Genomic DNA, 20,059 nt, shown 5'->3' with positions numbered 1-20,059 from the left:
TTGTCAGTCTGAATGTTTCAGGCAGTTCAGACAATACAGAAATGTTATGCAAATACTGTGACCAAGTTAAAAACAGAAGAAAAGCAAAACAAAACAAAGCCACTTTTAAGAATAATAGTCACTTCTCCACCAGTGGAATACTCTCATCAAGTGTCTCAAACGTAAAAATGCAGTAACTGTAGCACTTCCTGCAGCATCAGTATGCCATTTTAGCTTATTACCCATTTCCTAAGCAAGTACGGTAACAGATCATATTCCGGGAGTTTAGTTTCTTTATTAAAGCCAGCTTCACAGGTGTGCAGTTTCTGACAAACAGAAGCTCAGTTTACACTCACTGCAGTGGGCACCCACTGCCCTGTAAAAACAAGTCTTTACAACAACACAGTAGAGGATTCAGCCCAGGATTTACGCCGAGGGATGCTAAGGCAATCAGGAGGCCTTGTGCTCCTGCGCTGAGTCACGCACGTTCGATTTCCAGATTTTATCAATAAATTATCTCCCATTTCTCATACAAGATAACTTATTGACAAGTTCGAATACGAGTTCTGTCGTTCGTACAACCCCCTTCGCGCCCAGCACGGCTCAATCAACCCCCCAACGCCTAACGCCCAGAAGCACGCCCCACGCAGCCGGTATATCCGGGCGCGCCGCGGTGCCTATTGGGAGCTGTAGTTCCCCTTATCACAGGAGCCACGCGGGCCGCCTGTGGCGCATGCGTAGAGGCTGCACCGCGCTGAGTGGGAGATCGGGGTCCGTCCAGTGACATGACTCCCCAAAGGCTCCGCCCCTTTCTGTCCCGGCAGCGCGCTCTCTCTCAGAGAAGAGTGCCGATTGGAAGGTTGGCTCGTTCACGTGCTCTCCAGCAGCCAATCAGGTTTTCCAGCTGCCGAACGCTGGTCTTGCGTTGTCTCTTGGCTCTGCGAAATGGCGGTGCTCGGGCGGCGGTGGTTGCTGTGGCACGGCCGGTGCTGGTCCTCGCAGGCCGAGTCCGCTGCTCTCCCGCAGCCCCCCGACTCGCTCTACCCGCCCATAGTGGCTTCCGCCACGTCGAACAGCAAGGCTGCTAAGCGGCGGCGCCTGGAGCACTTCAAGCAACGGGTGCACGCGGCGCCCTCGGTGGAGGAGAAGCTGCGGCTGTACGGGCTGCTCCAGCGGCCCAAGTACATGGTCTACCCGCAGACCTTCGCCCTCAACGCCGACCGCTGGTACCAGAGCTTCACCAAGACTGTCTTCGTGCCGGGGCTGCCCCCGAGAGCGCCGCCCGCAGCCGTGAAAACCCCGGGAGCGGTGGCGCCGGAGGCCGCGAAAGCCCCGGAGGTCGTGGCGGGAGCGGCACCCGGGGCTGCCGCAGCCCCGGCGCCAGGAACGGAGGCCCCAGCGGCTGCGGAAGCCCCGAAGCCTGAGGCGGGAGCGACGCCGAGCCTGGATATTGGCGAGCTGCGCTCCCTCGCCTGCGACGCCCTCCTTCAGGAGAGCTTCTACCAAAACAAGAAGCGGCCGTTCCTGTACCGCGATCAGGATCATACTCCTGGCCCTTTCCTAACGCAGCTCGTGTCCACCCTCGCCGCCTTCCTGTCCTGTCGCAATCCGCTGCTGTCTGCCTCCTCCCTCGGTGCGGAATAGGTGTGGTAGGCAAGAGGAAGTGGGAGCCTTGGGGCGGTGGGGCCGGGCTGCGGACCCGACAGGAGTGTTGCTGATACAGTTCAGACCATTACTAATAATTTACCTCATCTCTGTTGCCCCACATGATGCGAGTGGATTTTAATTTTTCTATTTTGCTGCAGCTACAGAACAAGAATTGGGAGAGTACTAAAAGCAAAGGGGCAATACCTGTTTCTGTCTATCCCTCTGTTCTGTTTCAGATTTAAACCCTGAAGTTAACTATTACTGGCATCATGGTGAGGAAGTTGTTGATCGTGGATACCGAAAGGGTAGAGTTGATCCTGTACGATTTCAGATAGATGATAATCCACATCTCCAGATACGTGTACCAAAGCAACTTCCACAGGTGTGTATATTTTCAACAGCAATTTTATCCCATATGCTTTCACTTTTGTTTCTGACAGCTGGAGAAACCATACAATAGGTGGTACGTGGACCTTGTTAATCAGGCATATAGCACATTAATGCGTTTCTGCAGCCTTAATGGCCTTAGTGCCTTCTTATAACTGCTTTGTAGGTACTGAGACAGTCTTTTCAACTTCAAGTAGGTCATCTTTGTGCTTTAAGTAAAATGCATGTTGCTGCACTTCATTAAATGGAGTTTTTAGTTTATGCTTGTAAGACAAAAATAAGGAGGCAAAAATAAGAAATAGGTGGAATGTTCTTAGTGGGGGATAGTAAGATGAGAGAAATGGAGGAGAAATGAATGGTGTAAAAGCATGTATAATCTGAATGTGAGCTCTGTTACTCTGTTACTGCTTAATACTTGTTTTCTCAAATGCTCAGTTTTATGGAAGATGATTAAATATTCCAGTCTTTTTTTCTATGTTTATGGTAATGGTGGCAATAGTATGGCCTGTGAGGGTCTCTTTTGTCCAGTTGCCCGCACAGACAGAAAACTATGCTTCACTTTCTGTAGATGCTGAACATTTCTTGCTAACTTAATTGTACAGTTTGCTGAGGTTACTTATTCAGAAGTTACAAACCTTGGCGTTTTGGAAGAAGTGTCTAGGCAGTTAAAAATGTTACTTATTGCAAAATACTGAGTATGTGTAAACTCACACTGCTGGTTCAAGTTTATTGATACCTGCTAGGAGTGTTGTTTGCTCATTTTCTACAGAAGTGAATTCTGGTTTTGAAGATGGTACCAATTGGCAGCTTTGTTAGCATCATTTCGCACTATGTTTTTTGTACATTGCAGAAAATTCAGACATCAATGTAAGATGCATGTACTAGCATGTATCACAAGACAAGAGGTTCTGTTGCAGAAAATGAGCTTTGGTTAAAGTTATGTCAATGTTTTATGTAAGCAAGACTCGCACATTTTGCTGTCTGGCCAGAAAGTGACATATGTGTGGCCTGGTGTCAGAAACATGACTTGGCTCATGATTTTTCTTTTTTCTATTTCCTACAAGGTTGTACCACTAGAGGCAAATCTTGGAGATGTTCCTGTTATTGATCACAAACCATCCAAACTGCCATTGTTCAAAAGGCAGTATGAAAATAAGGTGTTCATAGGTAAGAGTTTCTAGTCATGAAATATTAACTGGTTTTTCCTTGTGTACAAAACTGATAAAAAAAAAAAAAAACAAACAAAACAACTCCCCCGACCTCTCTACTCCCATCAACCGAAAACAGTAGTATATTGTTTATGTACTATATAAATTTGTATAGTATATAAAACTCTATTGAGATTCTGTGTCATTAGGCAATGGGGAGTAGCATCCACCTGTGTGTATGGTACTCTGTGACCAGATTCGCTTGAAGGAGTAGGTTGAATAGAAAATTGGCAGAAAACTGGCTTCGAATTTTGATTCATGTTCTCAGAGTCATTTTAGTATGTGAACTCCTGCCTTTTAGAGTGGAACAGGCCCTCCAGTCTCACCCAGAAATGCAGGAATCTCAACATTTATTCAGATCAACAGTAGAGGTTCTAACATTCTGTTGTTTGGAGTCTGATAGTGAAGATGTGTTTGTATGCATAATGAAGATCGTTACTGACTCACTTTTTTTTTTTTTTTTCATTTTGGGGAACACAGGATCAAAGGTAGCAGATCCGTGCTGTTATGGACATACCCAGTTTCATCTTATTCCTGATAAACTAAAGCGGGAGAGGTTTATAAAAGCACGTCTTGATGATCAGATTGAAGTTGTTTATCGAGCTAATGGCATTGCAAGTCTCTTTGCCTGGACAGCAGCACAGGCAATGTATCAAGGTGAGGCAGCAAACTTAATTGGTACTGAATGTCTACTCTAAAGTTCTCTAACCTTTTCCCCTCATCACCTTTTTCTGATGCCTTTTCTTCTGAAGACCATCCTTGAAGTGGCTATTTTAAATTTTATTGAACCAATGAATGAAGCAGAGCTTATACAGGGCAGTTAGTTAAGGTTTTGTCATTGAGTACTTTGACTCAAGGGGAATTAATTATGAAGAAAAATGTTTTTTTATATATAACACTAAGAGCCTGTGCAAAACTCTCAGTCATGCATTCACGTAACTGGCATTTGCTCTGGAGAAGGGTGGTAGATATCAAGCAGTTTCTTTGTTCTGTAACAGTTTCTAGCAGTATTCACTGCATATGATGCCAAATACTTTTGAAGAATATTACTGCATGTGCTAGCACACATGCATAAATAAGTAAGGAAAATATTTTAAAAAGACTACTAATGCTTAGTGGGAGTTATTTGAAGTATTAATACTTTCTGACATAGTGTTCATAGTATTGACTGGCTGATCACTGTGGCCAGTTATGCTGGCGCATATATATGTATGCTTCTATTGTGAAACAGATGGCTTTCAGCTGCTCCACACTTCTCAATAGGGCAGTGTCATTCCCCCCAGAGGTCACTTGAAGGCCTTGAAGAATGTATTAATAACTTCTATAATTTCTAAAAACTTGGCTGCTCATTGTGGGGTTTTTATCAGTCACTGATAGGGAATTGTGTACAAAATGCAGATATGATGCTTTGTCCCTGATCTTGGAAATATCCTTCATTAGGATTTGTGTTTTATCCAGTCTATATGAAGAATGCTTGTATTGCTAAAGCAGACAGGACATCTTGCCTTGCTAAGTTGCCATTGCAGTTACAAAATATTTTTCTGTATTTCAGTATTGGGATTTAGTTGTGTGTCCTGATACAAAATTCCTGTATAATTAGTGTTATTTGTTTATTTTGTAGGATTCTGGAATGAAGCAGATGTGACCCGTCCTTTTGTATCTCAGGCTGTAGTGACTGATGGAAAATACTTTGCTTTCTTTTGCTACCAGCTAAATACTTTAGCACTAACTGCAGAAACTATTGAAAATAACCCTCGGAAGAATATCTGTTGGGGTACAGACAGTAAGCCATTGTATGATGTTGTGGAAGATGGGAGTGTGAAAGGCTTTAATGATGAAATTCTGCTTCATTTGGTCCGTTTTCTGTTGAACAGACCAAAAGAGTTGTAAATCGTTAAATGATATGGTATTCCTGTTTGTGTGCCTGAACTTAAATGTAACTCCATGAATTATGGGCTAGGATATGCTTTAGTTTTAGTTTAAGCAAACACTATATACTTGAGCTTTATTTTTAATGTGTAATACTGTACTCTCAAAAATAAATGTCTAGAATACCTCAATGTCTCTTGCATATTTGCTGTTAGAATTGTACTAATTCTAGGTTGTGTTAATACTTTCTTCTAGCAGATCCATAACTCTACTGTTGAACTATCACAGTAAAGTATGAATTCATACGACCATCTGGTTGTTGCTGGGTAACTGTTGTCTGGATACTTGCACCAGCAAAAAATTTCTGATTTTATGCCTGAAAAGAAATGAATTGTCTTAAATGCTTACTTTAAAGAGAAAGTGAGATCAGAATAAAAACTGTTCTACTGTGAACATGGATACGCATTTTTTAACTGTCACCTCAGGAACCACAGAGAGAACTCTCAAATGTGTTTGGAGTTTAGTTTTCCTGTTGACTTGGAACCTTGATATAGTTCCATACGCTGTGACTGACCTTTTTGGAATTTTCCAGGGTTCTTGTTAAAAGTCGTTTTTAAAGAGAGAATTCTGAGTCATGCTGGACTCTTGTTGATAATACTTGCCTGCACATTCTTCAGCCTAAGTCATTTGGGATCCTGCTTCCTGTTGTAAACTGGCTAATTTTGCAATGAAGAATGAAGTAGTTGCACAGTCTGTCTTGACTGCTACCTTGTTATGTTGGAATGAACTATAGTTGCTGCTTTCTCCATCAGTGAAAGGTAAACTAGATAAGCAGGGTATGCATGAGTACTGATTTCTTTTTAACGGAAGTAAGTCCTTAAGCAGTCTTTGTCATAACAATGCTTGAGTATTACTAGTTTTGATTGCTGCTGATCCTTGTATTAAATAAATGTTCCATGTAGGAACAGAAGATAAACTGCTGGGTAGGCTTGTTGTTTATAAGGAATGATCTGTGATTATATAGAATGATCTTTGCTGGGGAAAGGTTGGACCAGATGATGCCCCCTCCAACGTGATATTCTATGATTCTGTGACCTAGTTTAAAAGTGAGGGATTGATAACTTAGTCTGATAAAGGGGTGGTGTGAAATGAAAACAGTTGGAAACAATAGGTGGGTCTTCTGACCTCGCAGACAATCTTCACAGCAGGTGCAATATGGTATTGGTTTCATCTTAAAACTCGGAGTTGCCTACAAGTAGTGGCTGTGGGAAGCTGACGTGTAAATTCAAAGAATCTCCTGTTCCCAGGATTAAAACCCACTAATTTTTCTGTGATTCAGCATTTTGTCTATCCAGAGGGATTAGATGTACTGGAGCAAGTTCAAAGAAGAACTTTCTTCCTTTGTGCAGCTTTATTAGTGACTGAAATATTGCTGTAGATGTGTAACCTGGTAGAAGTATCCAGTGTTGGAGTGAGGGAGGAAGGCTTTGTGTGGGTTGGCTTAGTTGCATAGTATCAAATCCATCCTTTCTACAGCTGTCTCAAAAAGCAAGGGCATGCCCTGGAAAAGCAGTTGGTGGCACTGTTTAACCTTCTACTGAGGAAAAAGTATAATGTGTATTGTTCTGCTGGTTTGTCACTGACTGGCAAAGGTGAGATACCATAATGTATGCAGTTTACTGACAGCAGTCTTTCATCTTGTACTCATCTGTTCAGGGTGTTTAATGCTGCCATACAACAATAGCCAAAATAAAGCTTTTTTTTTTTTTGTGGTTTTTTGGGTTTTTTTTGGTTTTTTTTGTTTGGTTTTTTTTTCAGATTGTATAGCTACTGAATGTTTAAAAGGAGAAATCTTAGAAGCTGCAGCATTCCTATTGTTGAGCTTTGCTCAGCAGAAATGTCCCAAGATTCTACTCCTTTAAGTCTTGTGGGAGCATTGTTCTTTAGCATTCTATTTTGCTGAGTTTGCTGTTTATAAGAAACAAAAGGCAATTCAAAGAACACAGGGTGGAAATCTTCAAGTTTGGATATTTTTTTTCTGTATTAATTTCTGCTTAGGCCTATTGAAGCATATCAGAAGGGAAATTAAGGCCTAAAAAAGATTTGATTTTACATAACAAGTATTTTCCTTAGTACTGAACTATTTCGTGTAAAACTGGTATCACCTTTAAATGGATGACTGTTCTATGACATTCTACCTGTATTGTCATTTCAGGTTATGAAACTGGAGCTGGTAACTTTGAATGGAACTGCTTAAGCAGCCTTTCCCAAAATTAAACCTGAAAAAAGGAGATAAGAAGACTCTGAAACTTTCTCCTTTCTATATAGGGTCATGTTGTACCAAATTAATGGGATAGATGGTTGTGTTTCCTTTCAGACAGGAGAAATAGTGTCAGAATTTATAGTGTCTGCTTGGTCATGCAGAAGTCTCCTGATCCCTCTTCTATACTCAAGTTTGTCATTGGAGAAGACACCAGCTCCTTTATGTTAGAAGCAGATGAAAATGTCCTTGTTCTGGAGCAATATTGTTTTTTTTCCTGAGGCAAAAGTATGTCTTGGAGTCAGCTGGTTGTGAGTCTATTGACAACTTACCCTGCGGGCTCTGTAGAGACCACACAAGCTGGCGGTGCAACTGATGGAAGCAATGAAAGTGGCTTTCCAGTTCATCCTGTGCTAAAATGAGCCATCCTCAGCCAGTAGTGTAACCAAAGTGCATCAGAGTATGAGGCCTGTGAAGTCTGCACTAAGTTAGCACAGAGTCCGCTCTGGTATAGAATAATGTCCTGTGGATCAAAACTGAGTCTCGTGAACATAGTGCTAAGCAAGCTTGTAGAAGAGATTGCACAAGAACTGGTACGCCATGGAGGACGAAACTTACCAAGTAGGCAGAAATGTCAAAGCAAATGCAACATGAACAGACTGACAATGAAGACCATGATGTAAGCAGTGACAAAACTTGAGCTATTGTCAAAACCAGACTGGCTGCTGACAGTATGTGGCTGCATACATCTTGTTCTAGTAGTTTACCAGAACCCCACTGAGATAAGACCTTCAAGAAACAGAAGTTGAGGACGATAAAAAAACATGATTGAGGGATGTATATGGCAGCTCATAGGAATTCCTTAGTGTCTGGGACCATGGAACTTCAGATTGCCCTATGAAGGGCATATTTTCCTTTTTGAAAAAAAGTTTGAAGAAGGAAAAGAGGTAGGAAGACACTTGGCGTGCTTTTTTATGTCTCTGCAGGACTAAGTGCTATCTAGCTTATGGTATTGGAAAGGTAAATAATTCTTCTAGACAGGCCAGGCATCTTTATGGTGTCTGTTCAGCTGTACTGACCTGTAAATACCTGCAATAAAATTAATCTATCTTCCTTTTATTTTTTTTTTTCCATTGTGCCCGGTTTCTGCATGATTTGAGGCTTCTGTCTGTAGCTGAAATATTCTTTGAGTGAACATTCAGTATTTCTTCTATATCTTTTAATAACTGAAGTTCAATTTCTTTAACTACATCTCCTGCTGCAGAATCTTCTCTGTTACCTTTCTTATTCCTTCTAAGTCATGCTTTATTTCATTTGTTTCTTTCCTTTTACAAAAGAGTTCATTTTAATGTGTATCCTGTAAAGGAAATTTTCCATTTTTTTCCTCATTTTGCTTTGGATATTCTTTTAACCTGTAATCAATTTGGTACAATTTATCACTGATCTCAAGGGACATGATATAGGATTGTATTCACTGTTGGAAGGTGTAGCTTCTAACACAGGACTGCCTGTACTGCAAGAGTGCATATTTTTGTCAGTCAGATATCCCAGAGCAGGTTTGAATTTCAGCCTTGAATTTCAGCCTGTAAAGGCTTTTTGTTTGGTTGTTTAAAAAAAAAAAAAAAAATAGTTTCTACAGCAGCACATTTCTCCAGGTAATTGAAGGTGATTGGGAGTTGGAATTTTAAAACTCAGATTCTGGGATTGTTTAGCCTGGAGAAGAGAAAGCTCAGGAGGCGTCTTAGCATTGTGTATCAATACCTAATTGGAGAGAATGAAAAATATTTGGCTAGGCTTATTTTGGTGGTATCCAGCTGTGATGATATGCGCCCCTTCCCAGCCCGACCGTTATTTCCTGTAACCCTGCTCAAGTGATTACCATGAGTGGTGATTGTAATGGCTGCATCAGACTCAAGGTGGATTCAGGGGAGACAAGCAGCAACATAATAGCCAAGGGTTAATTTCAGAAACTTGCCCACCTGTGCCCACCAGCCATAGTGCTGGTCAAGGTCTGACTCAAGCCAAGTTTGGAAAAAACTAGCATCTGTAGTTGCTTTGCAAATACGACTATGGGTCAGTTATCTTACTTCATACGTAGTGGACAGTCCAGGGCCTCTTGAGCTCTGCTGTACACCAGTGGGCTGCATGCCAAGATCCCTTCTTTAGTAGGAACACCTCCCAGGTTTACTTCTCAAGTTTGAGATTCCATTTTGCAACAAGTAAGTTGCAACTTACTCGTAAGTAAGTGATGAATAGCATGCTAAACTTTCAAATCTTAGCTAAGTGATAGAAGAGGATTGATTGTGCATGTACAACCCTTTAGACACAGATTGTTCACCAAGTCTGAGACTGTCTGTATCTAGCCACACCGAAAATCCCCTCTGAGAAGGAGTTTAGAATGCAATACCAGTGAAAGGGTAAAAGAAAACAGCCATAAACTGAAACGCAGCAAATTCTACTTAAACATTTTATTTTACTATAGTGGCGATTGATTGCTGGAACAAGTTGCCCAGAGAAAGATGTCACATTTCCATCCTTGGAGATACTCAAAATCAGATGGGCAGCTCTGGCAACTCTGTAGGTAATTCTTCCCTGAGTAGGGTGGGTGGACTAGACAGGAGTTGTCTTCCAATCGTAACCACTCTACAATTCTGTGCGTATAAACTAGTGGTCAGCATAAAGATGAGACACTGTAAATGTGTAGGAAGAAACCACATGCAGAGATTTGGATCCATAGTGCACAGTGGGCCTGGATCTTCTCTCTTTTGAACTTACTGTGGTCATCTATATTTGTACATTAATTCAACATCAACAAATGTTACCTGATACACAGCTGCAAATGACTTCAGCAGAAAACCCTTACCTTATGTCTTCCTTTCTTGGCAGAGTACTGACACTGATAATGCAGTTAAGGCTATACAATGATTTGTTTTATCTCCAAGAGATTTATCTCAAAGCAGATTTGCCTCTGAGCTTCCTATCAGTATAATAGTTCCTTATATATAACCTCTGACATGTTCAAGTGTCTCCTCCCTTCTAGAAAGCAACAGCAGGCAGTAGTGACTCAGCCTGTGTTGTTCGTATATGAAGGTAGGTGTTTCATTCTCTATATAAGCATAGATGGCAAATTCAAACATTTCCTGAGCCTACCAATAGCTGGTAGATTAGGACACCATTCTTTTTTGAAGTATATAGTGTTTAACCTGTGTGAATAATGCCCAACTCTGATCCAGTTACCTTTTAGAAGCTCATGTCAAATATTTTAGTCTTATTTTAATAGGGCAGATGTGCCCACATAAACTGTTGAGAAATCTGTGAATACACAGACAGAACTTGCCATGTAAAGCTTCTTAAGTTGATAAGGAAAGTGAAGAAGAATTGGGAAATAGTAGGGGAACAGTAATGCCTGCTACTTAGAGAAATTATCCAGAAGCATAAAGGTAAAATTGAGGTGGAGCTGAGTCAGACTCTGCTAGGGTAATAACATTTAGGGTTGCAACTGTTATTAACAGAAGGGATTTGCACTATTAGATGACTTTATTTTACAGTTTTGAAAGTAGTAAGCTGTAATTTGATGTTTTTTAATGGAATGTTATTCTTGATGAATATCATTTGGGACTGGATATTTAAAAAAAATACTTATATGCTTAATGTTGCAATTAGGTAGGTTCCCATTAGGATTTTTTGATTTTATCTAAACAAGTTAGATTCCTAAATCCTAATCATTTTCATAGAATTTTAATTTAGGTTTCTAAGGTACATAGATATTTCCATTATTTTAAAAATACATTTCTAAAGGCATTACACTGCCTTTTGAAAACATTCAGCAAGATTTCATTACAATACAAATCTACTAAATAAAGCATCCAGCTTTGCTCAGACTGGATAACTTCTGAAGCATGCTGCTTTTCACTCCTGTAAACACAGTATTATGCTGACCATGAGCTGACTTAGCACATGGCCAGCCTGGCACTGGGGAGACACTAAATCAACATAATGATAGTGTGTTTGGACATTTGCTCTCTCTGGAGACATACCTACTGGACTTTTCTGAAAATGTCATATGTGCACAAAGAATTATGGCTTAAATAAATCAACTATATTTTTGCTACAAGCCATTGGATCAGACTGTGGCTTTATTCTGAATCTGTGGATAGCTGGAGGCAATTGGGACTGAAGTTTAAATGTCAAGTGTGATGTTTCCATTTTATCTTCTGTGATAAAAGATGTCTAGGAAATGGCAGGATGGAGTGGAACGCCTCACTGAGTAGGTTCACCACTAGAGCCAAATAATGTAAGGAAACAATTGGGAAGGCACTGTTGAAGTCTCCTAAAAGCAAACTCTGAGATAAATGATTTGAAACTGTGAACAGAAATGTTTTTATGGGAGAGGATGGTATATTTATATGATCTAAAAATAATGACTTTGAAAAAAATAGTAGCTAAAGAGATTAAAATAATGCAAACTGTGTGGCTCCATTGGTTAGGTATTAATGTACTTAACTGATATTGACAATAAATGACACAGACAAGACAGCTCTGAGATAAGCATGTCCTTTCAAGAGGGTTGTATCCAAAATCTTACTGACATAGGGAGAAGATTGACTGAAAGACAGGCCTGCTAGCAGGTCTGCATATGTGTTTAAGAGGTACAGGCAAGTGCCAGTGCATTTGGGTGCACGAGTAGAGGGAAGAGTAAGGGTGGTGAGGAGCCAGCAGTAATCAGGTGAAGGACTGTGAGAAAGAAAGAACCTCTTTGGCTCTCGCCAGTCTGCCCACTGAGATCACACTCCCTTCTTTTCCTAAACTCCTTTTGGGCAGATCCTTTCAGGTGGCTCTGAATTGTGCATTCTGGTTTTCAGCTCAGGTACGATAAGCAGTGCAGCAGCTTCCTTTGTAAATCCCATCAAAAGTTGGGTCAATGCTGGACAGTTTAGATTCACAGATTCTGCAGGGATGTCTTTTGCTTCTCCCTCTTGTGCTTTTAAGGTACTTCAAAATTTATGTGTCTACATACTGTTGCTAAAGTAAATTTAAGAAATATTTGATAGAGAATGGAGACTTACCTTGCCTGACTATGCTTTGACTAAAACGTAGTTGTCAGTATGTTGTAGTTTCACCTCTTTTGGAGTTGGTAGAGTGGGAGGACCCCTCTGAAGAAAAATTAATTCTCAGCAGGACTGAATTAATCAGTCTCTGCCAATGCCGATTCAAAGATACTTTCATTTTCCCTCTTTCTTCAGTGATTGTAGCTTTGATTTTTTTTTTTTAATTATTATTCTTCTTTTTTATTCTTTTTTATTTTTTCCTATAGGTCTGAATCTGGTGGAAGTGTTCTGTGATACTTGAAATGCTTCCTATGAAGACAGGTGAGAAAATGGCCCTTGTTCAGCCTGGGGAAGAGAAGGCTCTAGAGAGACCTTAGAGCAGCTTCCAGTGCCTAAAGAGGCCTACAAGAAAGCTGGAGGGGTAATTTTTACAAGGACATGTAGTAACAGGACAAGGGAGAATGGCTTTAAGCTGAATGAGGGTAGATTTAGCTATTAGGACAAAGTTCTCCACTATGAGCATAGTGAGGCAGGTTGCCCGGAGAAGCTGTGGCTGCCCCATCCCTGGCAGTGTTCAAAGCCAGGTTGGACGGGGCTTTGGGCAGCCTAGTCTAGTGGGAGGTGTCCTCAGCAGGAGGTTGGAACTGAGTGATCTGTAATGTCCCTTCCAACCCAAACCATTCTATGATTCCATGAAATATGATAGCAAAGGGAATAGATACTTTATGGATCCTTCTGAGCTGGGTATCCCAGTCCCTGCTGTTTGAAAGAAGACTGGATTGGTTAGTCAAGGTGACTTTTCTCAGGCATTTCTGCACAAACCTATATCCTTCAGAACATCAAGTATTGTTGTAGGCAGAGCACATAACACTTTTAAAAAAGCAATATCTGACTAGCTTGTTTGTCTTGGTCTCAGCCAGTAGGAGGAATAGGTGGATGGACTTCCAAGGTTTGTTGTTCGGTTTTGTTTTTTCTTGTTGTGTGTGTTTCAGCTTTGCGTCTCTGACTGTGTTCTTTCTTTGACGTTCCTTGTTGGGGTGTTTGTTTTTTTTTCTTGGCAGTCTTCAGGAATGTTTGGAGGAGTCGGAATGTGGCACCGTAACATACTGAAAGCTTTCTGTCATGTTTGTGAGGGAGGTTACTGAATTTCATTAGGGAAAGTCAAGGGAATTTTGAACTACATTCAGTGCTTTAAAATTAATGTGCTTAGCTCTTGTCTACAGAAATATGATACATAATTTCAAACCACTTTTGAGGTAAGCAGTTTCAAAATCCCTTAATGTTGCAGTTATTGTTTCCTATGGAGGATACAATAATTGTTATGGTGTATAATGTGGTTGGCAGAAGGGGAGGTCTCATCACTGCTGGAGAGAGTGAATAAATGGAGTACAGTGCTGGAGTTAAGTCCAGGGGAATACGAGGCAGAAATCAGTCATGGAAGATTCGAAAGACCCTGACAATATTCTTATGGAGCTTTACTGCTAAATTTAATAATTTGCTACCGCTTCATACTCACTTTTCCTGGTGTTGCTTAGAGTTGTTCTAACCCTCTGAAACCAGTTGATTTCAGCTGGGATAGAGTTTATTTTCTTCCTAGTAACTGGTGAAGTGCTGTGTTTTGGCTTCGGTCTGACAGCAATGCTGATGACACACCAATGTTTTAGTTGTTGCTGAGGAATAATTACCCTGATCAAGGACTTTCCAGTCTTATGCTCTGCCAGTGAGAAGGGGCACAAGAAGCTGTGAGGGAGCAGAGACAGAACACCTGACCCAAACTAGTCAAAGGGGTATTCCATACCACAGCACATCATGCCCAGTGTATGAACTGGGGGGAGTAACCCAGAAGGGATTGACTGCTGCTTGGGCTGGGAGGGGTATCAGTCAGTGAGGGTTGAGCAGTTGCAGTGTGCATCACTGCTGTTGTTTTTTGGCTTGTTTGGTGGTGGTCTTTTTTTTTTTTTTTTTTAATCTTTCTTTTTGTTATTTCCCTTTTCATTATTATGATTATTTGAATTAGTATTATATTATACCTTATGTTAATTATTAAACTGTTTTTATCGCAACCAACAGGTTTTACTGTTTTTCTCATTCTGCTTCCCATCCCACTGTGGAGGCAGGGAGGAATGAATGAGTGGCTGCATGGTGCTGAGTTGCTGGCTGGGTGTAAACAACAACTAGAGTTAATTTCAAACCTTACTTCCTGTTTTTTAAACCTGATGAAGGTTCCTCAGTTTGTGTTGTGTGGAACAAAGGTGAAGTGTTACAAATTCAGATGCTGTCCTTTATACCATGTGAGGATTAGAATGGAAGAAGCGTTTGTGGCATGACTTTCAGATGAGTACGTAATGGAAGCAAAGCCCTTGCCTGAGCAAGAAGTGTGATTTTTTTTCCTTCAAATAAACACCCACTCATTTCCCTGTCTTCTGGAGAAAAGAAAATCAAAAGTAAAGTGGAACAGGAAAGTGCTTGAGTAGTGTAAAGAGAATCAAGGAGGTCCTTTGCCGATGGAATTTAACCTTATGTTCTTTACTTCACTGTCACTCAGTTTTTACTGGGAAGATGTTCAAAGCTTCTGCTGCAGTTAATAGAACACAAATTGTAGTCTCAGTTACACTGCTGTAAATTTGGAGTAACTCAATTAAAGCTTTTGCTGGAGTAGCAATTGTAATACCTGTTACTGTGTTACTATATATGAATGTATGAAGGCTAATAGTTACCAACTTGTGCAAAGTGAAAAATTCAGGGAAGGAGGAAACACACTTCCTTTTGTATCCAGAAATGCCAGTGAAGACAAGGAGATTTTTGTACATGCTGGAAGAGCAGGGATGCATATTAAAGCTGGGGGAAAAGAAAAAAAAAAAAAAAAGACCAAAACTGAGAACCATTAAACAAAGTGGGAAGAAGTAGCAAAATAAACCTCATATGATAAAATTTGGGGGAGAGTGGAGAACCACACAATTCCATACTTAATCCTACTTTGAGATAGCAACCCATATATCAATTCCTCCTCCCCTTTTTTAAAAAAAATAGTGTCAAAGCTGTATATGAGAAAATACTTGCTGAACAGTTCCTTATCAAATTTGTGAGCAGCAGCTCTATGGGAGTCTGTTTTCAAGCTTCATGCAGTTCACAGGTTCGTGTATTTCCAAATGTGATTGCTGTGGAGGGCTGACTAGATATGGCTGCTGGCTACCGTGGTACAGGTAATAAAGCATTAATTTGATATTAATGGTATTCATGTTTGTTTCTGGCTTCTGAAAAGAGAGGACTTCAGTGGGGTTTGTTTACAGGGAAAAAAAAAAACAAAACCCCAACCTCACAAAACAAAAACCCACCCTAAGCAGAGAAACCTAAGGAAAAGAAGAATAAATCAGATATAGCCAACATTGGGTTGAAATTTGCCAGTTTGCTTTTTACTGAACACTAACATATCATGTCATGAGGTGTTTATAAGGAAAATTTAAAGTGGAAATGGAATGGACTACAGCTTTGAATTTAGCTCTTCTGTGAGTAGGAGGTTGGACAAGATGACTTCCTGCAGTCCCTTCCAATCTTCCAGTCTTTTGTACTTCTAACAAAGGGAAGGAGAGGGAAAGCTACGCTTTTAAAGGTTGTACCAGATAATCCTTGAGGTCCTTTCCAACCTGGTAATCTATGATTCTATGACTGATGCTAAATTACTGCTCCATAAATGCAACCTCTCTTGTGTTACTTCTTGGAGAATGTAGTTTGAAAGAATGTCATTGAGATTTTTCACTTCTTACTTTATGTTGTAAGCCTGCATTGTAGGTGTTTTATGGCTTCCTAGATTTATCTGAAGGCATTTCTGTGAAGTTATGTAAGTTATGTAGAGCTAGAAGGTGATAGCAATATTTTTATGGGAAATATGCTTTATTAGTAATTGGGTCTGGATGTTAGATAATTGCTAATTTACTCTCTGGAATTTTGAACATTTGTAACAAATGACCTATTCAGTATATGCTTGGGCTTAGAAGTTGGTCCTCTTTAAAAAGAAGTTTTAGTCACCCCCTCAGGAAGTAAAAGTAATCTAGTCTGATTTAGACAGCCAGTCACGCAAGGGGCACACAGGACACAGTACAAAAAAGGACAAAAATGTACTTTCTGAAACAAGCCCCATGTACTGAAATCATTTGGGATCAGCTTTTGGATGTTTCATAAGCAAAACCAAGGTTTAACTTCACCAAATAATGCTTCACATTAATGCACCCAGCTGTAACTGTAAATATCATTTGCTGAACTGCCTGACTATTCATCCTTTTGACCAAGGTTTATGGTGGTGTGAAATGAGGCTTAACTTTACAAATATGGACTGTATAGTAAAATTATCCCCTTTTGTGAAATTAGAAGGAATAAGCTTCTGATGGGTGTTTATGTACTGTGCTGGCAGATTATAAAAGATTAAAAGGAAATTTTAATGAAGTGAAAAGCAGTCCTTGCAGCTTCTAACCCTTGATTAGAGGAGCAGAAGCTAGGGGATTTAGGAGGGTTTAGCAAGATGAGGTTGATGCTGTAGGGAGATTATGACCTGCGTTTGGAACCAGTTGCTTGTCTAACTCATGTTTCCTTAGATAGTGCATTTAGGGCTCCAGTTCTTTCAAGACCAATGATGGTGAGATGGGCAAAAGAAAAGTAATCTTGAACTAGTTTGAGACCTATTTTTATTTGTCAAATAATAAACCTCAAAAGTCAAACACAGAGTCAAAATATAGTATCAGACAACAAAACAGAGAAGAACACAGCATTTACACACATGTGAGGAGGATGTTGAAAGTCATAGACTAATGAAATTGTTTTCCAGACTTGCAACAAAAAATCACAGAAGAGAGGCTTAATACAGTGCTTGCAATTATAAACTGAGCTCTGCATTGTGGCTTAGGTACATTGTGATAGAAAAGAAACTTGGTCTATAATACAAGTGTAAGTTGTATAAATTATACAAAAAGAAAGAGTTGGTTTAGACCACAAATTGTGCAGACTGTGTATTACAGAATACTGAATGCATTTGAAGAATCCAAAAGGATATTGATGATCAGCATTCATAATTACTAATGAAGGAAAGTCAAAAAAGCTTAAAGTGTTACTGCCATGAAGCAATTTTTACAAAACTGCTGAAGGACCACAAAGGATGAGTACTAAGCAGATTTTTCTCCTGTTTGTTAAATGGATTATGCCATTTATCATCCATCTAAAGTAAACTCAAGGTTTAGGCAAATGTCAGTTTTGCAGATGGCCTTTGTTTTCTATCCTTGCAAAATGCTTGAGCCAGCAGTGCCCCTAAAATAACTGGACTTCCTCTAGCATCATTGGAGCTGCCCATTTTGCTGCAGTCTCAAGTTGTCCTGGGTGAGAGCTCTATGGAGAAGTTTTTGACATGGTACTTTCTATTCTCTATTTTAAATCTCCATACTTTTCTGGGGACAGGATGGATGAAATTATTTTTATAATATGCACTCAATATTATACAAGTTCAGACCAGGTACTTGCACTTTCTTTTTTGAGTAACCTTGGATGCCATCCTCTGGACACACTAATAGTTTTATGTCCTTTTTACATTGATGCACCCTATACTTGAGGCGGGGGTCACACCAGTGCAGTGTAAACCAGGACAGTCACCTCCCTTGGTGCTTGACGCACCCCAGGGCACAGTTGGCTTTTCTGGCTGCTAGGGCACATTGCTGACTCGTATTCAACTTGCCATCAACCCAGATCTCTTTCTGCAGGGCTTCCAGCTCTCAGATTCTCCAGCTACTCATCCCTCAGATTGTACATATACCCAGGATTACCTTGTCCCAGGTGCAGAATCTGACACTTGCTTTTGTTAAATTTCATATGGTGGGTGATTTCCTAGCTCTCCAGTCTATCCAGATCTCTCTGAAAGGCCTCTCTGCCCTCTAGGGAGTTCATAGTTCCTCATAGTTTAGTATCATTGGCAAACTTACTAAATGTACATTTAATTCCTCTGTCCAGATCATTTATGAAAATGCTAAAGTCTATTGGCCCTAAAATTGAGCCCTGAGAAAACCCAGGCTTGCTACAGTCCAATAGGGGCATTACTCTAAGCAGATAGAAATTTTTTTATTTCCATTCTTATTTTTGGAAGTTGGCTACCTAATTTCAGGGTTGAAGAGACTGATTAACAGCAAAGGATGTCTGGATAAGAGTGGAATCTCCTTGTGGCCACATCATATTTGTAAGTGACAACATCCTGCACCTTTCCTTGTTGTTTCACTCCTGGCTTGCTTAGATGGCTTAAGACATCTGGGGTCAGATTCCTGGTTTTGCTGAATTTAGACAGAAGCTGTACATATGAACACACTTTTTGAATTGGAAGCTTAGCAATCAGCTAGTGAAATCTCCACTGCTCCAACTTCTACAAAGCACTGAGAATCTTGTTTTTGGAACCTGAGACAACTGTATTGTGTTTCCTGAGACCATCTGTACAGTAAATGTCAGACAATGAATACTAAACTACTTCTTATAATAGATCAGAAGACTGCTGAAAATACAGTTTTCAAATCTGCTTTTAAAAATCCACTTTATATATCTTTTATTTAAGAAGATGTAAAGATATCATTGCAAATTAACTATGTAACAATAATTTCTCATTTATAATCAGGAATGAGATTTTTTTTAATGGTAATGAGCACTTTGGACCTGATATTCCAAGTTCAGATGTGTGGAACATTGGTGGAGCTAGACTCCATCAGACCACTATAGCTTAATCTTAGAGCTTGAGGGAGCTTCAGCAGCACTTTAACTAAAGAAGAAAGTAGCTTGTGAGACTGAAGTGCTCAGCATCTAGGGGAATGTGTGAACTGTGGCTTGCAAGGGCTCTGAGTCCCGAAACATTAAGGCTTTTCAAACACTTTGCCTGATTGGTGGTCTTGCCTTCAAGTGCAGTGGTGCTTTTACTGTTTTTTTTTCTGAAGAGGAGAAGGCATCTCTTTGGCCATTTGCTATGTTCAGGAAATCTGTTGAAAGAGTACATTTATGCACTTTTTTTGTTTCCCCTTAATAGGATGCTAATTTCAGCCTTTCTTGTGAAATGCAGCTTCAAATTCAGAGAATCTCTCTTTTTACTCACGACTCGTTTTTCTTGATATATGGTGTTTGCTGTCTGGCAGAAATGGATGTACTAAAGCTTCTTCTAAAGTGTCTAAAAATACTAGGATGCAATTTAACCTTCCATGATGTTCATATCGTTGTTATTTTGTAGATGTTACCATCCTGATTTAGGAAAGGAGCAAGAAGTAAATCTGTTTGGGTAAATTGACAGCAAGTTAATTCATAAAACAAAACCTCTTAGATGGAATTGGGTGATTGAGAGAGATCGTTTTACATATTGGAAAGCAGGGATTTATTATTAGCATATAGTGTGTGAAATGATCTACAGAGAGATTTTGGGCTCTGTAGAATGACTTAAATCATTTTGAGTATTTGAACTAATATCAACAAAAGAAAAAGGAAATTAAATTAAAATAGATGCTTTTTTTTTTTTTTTTTTTTTTTTTAGGAGAGTTGGGAATATGTCCTAGGAATTCACCTTTTCCAGCCTTGACACTATACCTCACAAGGGAGAAAGTCAAAAGAAAGAAGCTGAAATAATGACTAATAATTTGAATAAACTTAATTTATTTTCT

General features: G+C 39.9%; 1 protein-coding gene across 1 annotated transcript; it reads left to right on the top strand.

Annotated features, from left to right (window-relative positions):
- Positions 1-882: 882 nt before the first annotated feature.
- MRPS30 (mitochondrial ribosomal protein S30) lies at positions 883-5,281 on the top strand. Its single transcript, XM_065663163.1, has 5 exons — positions 883-1,612; positions 1,863-2,008; positions 3,078-3,180; positions 3,702-3,878; positions 4,843-5,281. Exons 1-5 carry the CDS (start codon positions 925-927, stop codon positions 5,109-5,111), a joined length of 1,383 nt encoding a protein of 460 aa, XP_065519235.1. The 5' UTR covers positions 883-924; the 3' UTR covers positions 5,112-5,281.
- The last annotated feature ends 14,778 nt before the right edge of the window (positions 5,282-20,059 follow it).

Source organism: Lathamus discolor, chromosome Z, assembly GCF_037157495.1.
Source record: "Lathamus discolor isolate bLatDis1 chromosome Z, bLatDis1.hap1, whole genome shotgun sequence".
NCBI classification, from domain to species: Eukaryota; Metazoa; Chordata; class Aves; order Psittaciformes; family Psittacidae; genus Lathamus; species Lathamus discolor.
This window is presented reverse-complemented; position numbering and strand designations above follow the sequence as displayed.